This window comes from Tribolium castaneum, chromosome 4, assembly GCF_031307605.1.
Source record: "Tribolium castaneum strain GA2 chromosome 4, icTriCast1.1, whole genome shotgun sequence".
NCBI lineage: Eukaryota > Metazoa > Arthropoda > Insecta > Coleoptera > Tenebrionidae > Tribolium > Tribolium castaneum.
Window position 1 is genome coordinate 22,641,716 of NC_087397.1, and position 9,748 is coordinate 22,651,463.

A 9,748-nucleotide genomic window follows, 5' to 3' on the forward strand; every position below is an offset into this window, starting at 1 on the left:
TAACACCATTTCTTGTCAATTTGCATATTTGAACAGGGTCGACTTGAAAAGATTCTAAAAAATGAAGTTATTGTATCTTTTTTTATCATTAACATTTTACTTTTAGGTGTTTTGGGCAAAAACTCTTAAGAACAGTGCATGGTATCGGCTTTAAATAACGCCTCAACTTCGCGAGCACCCTATATGTTTACAACAGTTTTTTGAATTAAAAAAATTAAAATTTATCAAAAAATCAAAATCTTTAAATATACTAGGTAGTATTATTTTTATTTTTGATTAGTGATCATTTGTCAATATTTTTTTAATTTTGATTGGCAGGTCAATTCAAAAAATCACGTCTCTTGAACACGAATATTTTTTTGCATTTGATAACCAAAAGTTTAAAGACTTTTCTACAATTTTCAAAATTGTCAACTGTTAAAAAGACTAGCATGATTTGTTTTAAATACACGTTTTTTTTAAATAGCAGTCAACAGAACATCGATTTTTATGAAGACCTTACCAACATTTTTTAGACCTACCTCTTAAGGCAGGCTTGAAATAATGATAATCCGAAAACGGATTTTAACTTATTATTTTCATTTTTAATCGTGTAAACTTTACAAAAATACGATATAGTTGTGCCTTTAATTCATATTAATTAATTAATTAACTGTTTCAAAACTATGTAAACACCAACGTCGCATTTTATCTCAGAATTAGTTGTTATAAATTATTTTTGCACTCCTTTCAGTAGGAGATCTAATCAATAATACCTATGTATTTTACATTTTTATCAACCTTATTTAAAAAAATAATTTGGTAAAATGCGACAGCTAATACAGCTAATACAAGCTGTTTCGATTAAACCCCATATTAGAAGCACTGAAAGTTCTAATAAAGAACATAATTCGTTGAGTTCTGCGTAAGGAAAATATTTTCAATATGGTAGCACTTCCGGTTTACCGGAAGACGCTATCAACTTTCTTATTTTAAATGGAAAGCTATGTTTTTCACTGCGTTTTTGAATTAGTTGAGTTATCTTAAAGCAGTTTTTATTAACTGTCCCTATACCTGAGTTTAACCGTCTTCGAGATATTTAAGATTTTAGAAAATTTTTGGATTTGCACCTGTCACTTAAAAAATCGGTAACTCTTGTAGTTTTAGAGATGTATATTTGGAGAATTAAAAGAGAAAGCCTATATCTGTTCTCCAGTGTGTTTAAAATTGGAAAAAAAGTTAATAAACCCAAAAAATTCAAGGTTAAGTTTGGACTTCAAGTACTCATAACTTAATTTTTTTAAATAGGATATCCCAATTTTTATTTTACTAGATGGAGAAGATTGAATCTGTCTTAGCATTCCCTATACCTATCTGTGATAATTTTCAAGTTATTTTTTTTTGACATTCTAAAAAACTTCCTACTAGCCACAGCTATTTTTGCGGAGTTTATCATAAAAACATTTCTGATTAAACAAACGACAAATTCTGTTCAAAATTGTGTTATCCGTCCCGTGAAAACAAAATAAATAAAAATAAATATAATTATGATGACGACCTTAAAATAACTCTAGTAATCCAAAAAAGCATTAAAAATATAGCTTTCTATTTAAAATAATAAAGTTGATAGCGACTTCCGGTATAACCGGCAGTTTCACCATCTTGAAAATATTTTCATTGAGATTATAGTTGTATAGAAATTTTCAGATGACCATCATTATTAGAACCACCAATACTTCTAATGTGAAGTTTAGACGGAACATCTTGTATATGCTCATTACACTGTATAAGATAGAAATTTACAATTTACTGTTTTGTGTTGCCTCTTTTTTTCTTTTTGTTTGGAGAATACTTAAGATTACGATAATTATTACAGGGTAAAATAAAAAGTACTGCACACAATATATTTCATAAAGCTAATTAGATTCTTGTTTGCTTACTTCCATGTATCATTAAAACAAAAATAGGTTGTTTGAAACGCCAGATCGTAAAATGTGACATTGGCAAAATTATTTTCAATAAAATTCTTACATTGCAGACAAAATTAGAAAAGCAAAAACTTTCTGGGTTATCGTTTGGTTTTAATTATTGTGGGAGTGCGCGTGATAGGGATTTATTTCCCTTTAATTAATGTTCTAAAAATTGATGATTGACTGACATTCCACGATTTCAACGTGTGGTAATTAATTAATTTATAATTACAGTAAAAAATAGTTAGTAATTGAAATTTTTAGGCTCACATTTTGTTTTTGATCGATATGAATATCTTTGTAATCAAAATCAATCAACTTATTTACACACAATTGTATGAAAATGTTTTACGTCTGTATTAAACAAATAAGACGAAGTACATTGACATAATACTCAGAAAAATGCGAGGAAAAAGTGATTAAGGAAGAACAGTTGATTAGTAAATAAAACTTATTCAAAGTGTCCAACTATTTATTTGCAGGTCGTTGGAGAAAAATAAATATTTTATCTTTTTACTGACTCGTCAAGGCATTTGCACTAGTTACACAACTATTTAAGGATTTTACAAATATTTGATTTATTTCATAAATTAGGAAAATGACTAGCTTTTGAGAGCATAACTTTGTAAGAAAATTAACATATTTGTATTTTGTGAAAGTAATGTCTTTTACATTAATTAAAAATGGAAATTTTTGTAGCAAATTTTACTTTATTGGCGATTTGATAGAATTTTGACGCAAAGAATGCGATTAAATGAAAAATTTATAACCCGTCTTTAAATCTAAATTTTAAATTAGCGATGAGAGTAATTAGTTTAGCGATTTTTGCATTTATTTAGGAAATTTGAAGTTTGAAGCAGTAATAAGTTTGAACCGGAATATGTTGTAACAAATGTACTTTGTGCTACAGCTGACCATTCACCAATATAACACAAAGTTTTACTCACTTTTCTCCTGAATTGTTTCCAACCAGTTTTGTGAAATAATCAAGCATTTTCACATAGGCACGTACTACACTCACTTTGGAACAGTGTGAACTGTTCGGTAGTTTTAAATTTCGGCTGTTGATTCTTCTTATATATAGCATATTCAATTTGTACTTTGCGACTTTTAGATTGTGATTGTGCACCCAATAATACGAGCTTATCAAATTATTCTACAAATAAAAAGTCAAAACATAAACATCATAGCATGATGTAGAATGTCAAAATCACACTATTTTTTCTCACGTGTTACCAAGGATAATAAATTGAGATAGGTTAGATTTGGGTCACTTTGATGTTGTCCTTGCGGGAAGGAAGGTTACTACATTTATTGATTGTTATTTTTTATGCGTTTTTTTTAGAAAGTGCAAGTGCATTACACTTTAGTTAACCGTTAAATGGACAGAAACGTGATGTTTATTGAGGATAAATTAATTGAAAAGCGTGATTCATGACTCAGCCTCATTTCAGGAAAATTTTGATTATTATTTTGTGATCATTCGGTATTAACGTGAAGATTTTAAATGTATCTAGGTTTGAATGACCCAAGAAATGCTAAGTTATCACTGTCAAAGCTATTATTAAAAGATGGAAGAAGTAAAATAAAAGAAGAAATTTTTGTGTGTTTTAGGGTTACAGGCTGCTCAAAAACTGGCCACAAACTCATTGGTACGTTGTTGAGAAGCATGTTTAGATTGCGGGAAAAATTTTGAAAAAATTCCAGTCATATTTTTAAAAATTCTGGAGCTACAAAGTTATTTTGTTAACTTCTTCAGTTTTCATTGTTTTTTAATGTTTTTATGTTTCACACTAAACAATCATTCTTTAAGTCAATGGTGAATAATTATTTTTAAATGTATTACCGTTGTCACATATCATTTATATTAAATTCGTTATTTATCAATAACTTTAATACAATGATTTGTTTACTATTTTTACTTTCACATATTAGCACTTCTCTATCACACACCATTGAGTTGGTGCGCTTGTTTTTGAGCACCCGGTATAGACACAAGACAAACAAAGTACTGAAAATTATATTGAAAATAATTCAAATTCTAAAGTTTTTAGCATTTTTTTTTTGAGTAGATATTAAAACTGGACTTTTCTGTTCAATTTTGTATAATTTTTTTAAAAAATAGTATTGAAATTTTTTAGAAAAATATGTCACATGACGATTTTGTAATGATTACTAATAATACTTGCAACAATTTTTGCATAATAATAATCTTTTCTAAAAAATCAAAAGTTTTTATGTAACGAAAAAGTTATTAATAGTTAATTTCAAACAACGTCTAAACAATTATGAAAACATTGTTTTTAAATAAGTCTTGGTAAGTTTCCATAAAATTTTGTTATCTAAAAATTTAAACAATAATATGTAATTTAAAATTAAAACACATTGCGACAAATTACATAAAATGGTCAGTAGCTTCTGATTTATAAACAAAATTAAAGTATGGTTCCGCCAATTTAAACAAAAAAAAGTACGTCAAATACAGGGTGATTGAGATAATTTCACAGCCATTATGATTTGACGTCATTCATACTCGAATAGTATGAAAGTGAATAAAAATTGTGCTAATTTCCGATTAAAGATAAGATTGCTGCGACATAGTGAGAAATTTGAATATGACATGGAGTAACACTCCACACGATAATTGAATAATGAGACTAATTTCATAAATAATTTAGTAACATTTGTAAAAATATGCATTACTATACAGCATGTTAGGGAATGGTTTAGGAAAAAATTAAAGGTAGACAGAAAATGGGACAGGACAAATCGATTAAGCAAAATTTATGTAAATCAAAAATGTACAGTTTTTTTAAAAAATCGTTCTAAAATTAAAGTCCCAAATTTTGAGAACCGCTGAACTAGATTTATAAAAATTAGCGTAAATTTTAATATTATTAACAAAACAGCAGAGATTAACTTCTTGATCCACTACGTTATTCTTTCATTTCAATTTGTTTTGTTATTTGAACCTCCCACACAAATAAATATGTTAGCCATGGGCGTCGTTACAAAATTTTTATGGGGGGCAAGCTCATTGTTGTTTCAAGATACATATTTTAATAGGTTTATTACAAAAACAACTCAAGAATACAGTGTATAAAAATAGGAACATAAAACCATATTTTTTATAATGAACATTATATACAAATTAAACGATGAATTAATATAAACCAAGCATTGTAATATGATACTTTTATATAAATTTATATAAAGTAAAATAACACAAAACAGTAAATAAACAGTAAATAGTTATTTCAAAGCATCTTAAAGCACGCAACGTCATCAAGTGCGATGTCATAATAGTCATTATTTAATGGAACATTTTACGAAAATTTTTAGGTCCGCAAGAAATAAATTCTGGACTGTATTTTTGCTAGTTTCACAAATTTCAGGAGGTGTTCATGCAAGATTACCTCCATTATCATCCATACAAATTTTCAGCCAAAATTTGGATAAAATAAAAAAATAAAATCAATTTTTCATTCTCAAAATTCAGACATTACTAACCGTTACAAAAATCCCTAAATCGGCTAAAGTAACAATTTTTGTTTGAAAATGGCAAAAAGAGGACAAATTAATTAAATTATACAAAACGTAGTATGAAAAACTCGTTTCATAATCATAAGACATTAAAGCACTCATTCTTTCAAAAAACTCGTGGCTAACGCCACTTGTTTTTGAAACTAAATTCATTCTTTAAGGCTGGTCCTATAAAACTTGGTTTTTTAATATACTATTTTTAACACGTTTGAGTGTAAATAGGATGCTTTATTTCACGAATGGAATATAAGACCATGAGTCAAAACGAGTGGTTTATCATCCACGAGGTGAAATAAATGATCCGATTTACACAAAAACAGTGTTGAAGAACATAATACTATAAACGTAACATTTGAAGATTAAAATGTAAAAACTCGTTTTTGAAAATTAATAATATTATTAAACAAGTTCATTTCATATACAGGGCAATTGAAAAATGTCGGATATATTGTCATTTTTTTTAATTATTTTGTACATCATTAAACATTAATTGTTGATTTTTTTCAACAGGTATTTGTTTGATGTTATAAGAGCTAGCGTCAAAAAAATATGATTTGAGGCACCAAAATTAAAATTTTGACTTTAAACTAACGTTTGCCGCTACGAAATAAAACTTATTTGAGAAAATATTTTGTGTTAACTTTCTTGCCCTTTTTTGCCTCCCCCCAAACGACGCCCATGATGTTAGCCACAATTTTGAAGAATTTCCTAAACGCCCATGCGCCACCATCTCCATTTTGTTCAATGAAAAAATGAACTGCTAATGAACTAGCATAAGCCACCCAGTGGCTCTCAACAGGTGGGTTAATAAAAATTTCTGAAGAAAGTATGCACTTTTTGGAAAAATGATATAAGGGTTTTTAGCTCATCTGATTATGACAAATTCACATACGAAATATTGCTAAGCCATTCCCTAACATCCTGCATAATACAGTATATTATAAATAGTTGCACCGAATTCAGCGTTTACTATTAAATAAATACTTTATATAGAATTTTTCTACCCTTCCTTATAAAAAATTATTTAATTAAGAATTAATATCAATTAAATTAAAAAATACTTAATTAATTACTTTTTGGGGCTAGCGAGATTTTTTTACGGGTTTTATGTTTTATCCCAAACCACATTTAAAAGCATCGTTTGATAGATGATAGAAGAAATAACAATTTTTCGCAGCTTATTCATAAATTCATTAATTTTGATTAAATACTATATGAAATTCTAGAAAAGTTCATAAAAAATTCATAGGCATAGTGAAAAATTCTTAATATTTAGTACCAAACGCTGAATCCTGTGCGATTAGTATTAGTTTTCAAAATGTAGGAAAATATACTTTTAGCAGACTCACCCTGTACATTTGTCAAAAATTATGTGGTATTAAAATGTAGGTATATTCATTTTGATGATAGGAATACTTAACTCAAATTTAAAAAATATGTGACTTGTAAAAGCTAAGAAGAAATATAACGGGTTGAAAAATGATTGTATTTAAATGAAATTTGGAAAAGTTTTATTTTGAAGTCCTTTCCCAGATTGTGGTCTCAAAATTGTTATATTATTTTTTGTTTCGGTGATAAAGTCCCAAAATATCAATTTTTAGTAACAACTCTGGATAGCTTTTTAAAACTTACTTAACTAAGTGATCTATTAATTTATAGTAAAATTCTTTTAATTTTGGTCGAATGTTGTAAAATGTTGTTGTCTTTCTTACTCTTCGAGAAAGTAGCTAGGAGCAAGTAAGATAAACGATGGGCCGCCCTCGGCTCGAGCCAGGGGTATATTGTCTTTCTCGCACTTAGGTCATTTAAAAGAGACACGAAACTTTCGCAAGTTCAACTACGCCACCCACCCAAAATATATCAGTGATTCTCAACATGTTCAAATAATGCAACAAGCGCAGACAACGAGTAAATTTTATTTACAAAAAATGTATAAAAATATTAAATGTACAATATTTACAAATCTATTTACGATTTAATTAACATTTCACTCTCACTTTCACTAGCTGTATCGTCAAATTCTGCGAAATCACTATCACTATCACTATCATTATCCGAATTCACGTTAATGATAATTTCTTTTTGCACCTGGTCAAGACAAATTTGTTTATTTATGTCTTCCTTTATTAGTTTGTCGCAATGATTGACTGTGTTGCTCCAAACTTCTGGTGTAACTTGATTTAAAGCCTTTTGCCACGTTTGTAAAATAGATTCATCGGTAGAATCAACGTTCCCGATATGTTTCTCGTAAAAAGCTACTTAACGCCCAAACATGTTCTATCGGATTATAGTGACATTGATAAGGCGGCAATCTTAATACTTTATGGCCATGTTCTTCAACAAGTTTGTCTACTTTGTAATTAATATCCTGTTTATTAGACTTTGCAATTGCTAAAAATTCTTGTTTAAAAGCATTTTGTGGATGCACTATTTTTTTCTCTTCAAGCCACCTTTTAATTTCGTCTTTTTTCCATGATGACGACAATGTTGTTTACAAATTGTTCACATTAAAAAGTCTTTGGGATTTAAAAATCACTTTCAAATTGAAATTCATAATTAACATGTATATTTGTTGGTAATAGTAAACATTTTGTTTATAAAGTTGACCAGGCAAACAAACAAAAGACATATTAATTTATTTAACAACAATAAACATAACAAATACCAAAATGGCATCCCATAGTTTGGGAACGACTGGTAGACCCTCCCATTTTCCGCTACGCTTGACGGTTTGTATTTTGTTTCACTCATTCGCATAGTAACAACAAAGACAAAACTAGTAGCAGATGGGAAAGTGTTATTTGATACATTTATACAACATTCGGCCAAAATTAAACTACTTTTAGTATATCAAATTTGAACAATTTTTAACAACCCGAAGTTAAAATAGTTAAAAAATTAGCCCTATTTTGGCATTCTTTGAGAATTCGTGGTGACTTGTAGGTCGATTACGACTTGTAACTTCGTAAAATTTTCACCAAATTTTACTTCAAAAGTGTTTTTACGAAAAATTAACCTTTGCATTTTTTGTCAAATTTTTTATTTAGTAACATGAATATTTCCAAAACGAAAAGAGATAATAATTTATATGAAGTTACATTATTTTTTGTGTTAAATCTAATTATACAAAAATATATAGGTGTTCCATTAAAAAAATAACTTTGGTTCACTACCCGGTATACAACACCCTGTATATAATAAAAATATTTATAGTTTGTGGACTTTAAGTCGATCTATTAGATAATGAAAACGGCATAACAATATTTCAAGTAACAAAAAGTTATAGACCGATTACGCACCCTTGGGTCACCCTGTACGTATAAGTCAGGAAAAAAATAAAAAACATTTTTGCAACCACTTACCTAATAGTAATTAATTAATTAATTCTAATTTTGAGGAATTTTAGAAAGTTACAGGAATCTAGAAAAACACATACTTAAATTATTCAATTGTAAACGCTGATTTTTGTGCAATTATTAATTTTCGAGATATATTAAAAATATTTAGCAGACTCACCCTATATTATTAATCATTATCAACAATTATTTGGTATTAAAATGTATACATATTTGTAGCATGAAAAATGTACCCACTTTATAGAAATAGCTTATACTTTTCACTCTTAGCAACGCGTCTGCAAACACTATCAATAATATCAATCAATACTAATCAAAGATATACCTCACACACGTGTTTTCGTGTAATTACGTTAGAGATTTTTTATAATTAATATTTTAATTACTTGTACGAACATGCTATTTACTCGTGTTACGATTTTTAGGCTTTTTATTTTGGTAATACGTATGTAATTGTTTAATTTTATTTTCTAAAAATATTTGTTCATATAGCTTTCAAACTCATCATTGATTGTCTGAAAAGTTTAAATAAATTATTAAACGCATAAAACAATGAGAGACTTCTGATCGATTGCTTTTTTGTGTTTAATAAGTAGATTACGGTGCTGTTTTATGTGTAAAAAGTACAATTACCTTTTTTTGGTGGCTGTGTCGTTTTCTCCACACAATACAGACATACAGGCCGCGTTTCCCATCTTGTAGTTGTTGCGCAAATATAGAAACTAAATATAATAAATGGATTAGATTTGTTTCAATGGCATAGCACCCAGGTAACAAATTTCTCCTATCGTTCACGACCGCCACATAATTTTAGTAATAAAGTCAAGAATAAAGCAATTAACAGAGCAAATCTGATTAGTGATGAAAACAACAGGTAATTATTGCCAAATAATAAAAGAA

General features: G+C 28.3%; 1 protein-coding gene across 2 annotated transcripts in view; it reads right to left on the reverse strand.

Moving 5' to 3' along the window:
- The window catches only part of Men (Malic enzyme), a 29,747-nt gene extending 20,047 nt beyond the window's left edge, over nucleotides 1–9,700 (reverse strand). Inside the window, exon 1 of one of the 2 annotated variants that reach the window (XM_008195131.3) lies at nucleotides 9,482–9,700. In XM_008195131.3, coding sequence (XP_008193353.1) covers nucleotides 9,482–9,543 — 62 coding nt within the window. In that variant the 5' untranslated portion in view covers nucleotides 9,544–9,700. Of the gene's footprint in view, nucleotides 1–2,896; nucleotides 3,101–9,481 lie in introns of those variants that run through there. The other variant, XM_964133.5, reaches the window with a different exon arrangement.
- Nucleotides 9,701–9,748: the final 48 nt, after the last annotated feature.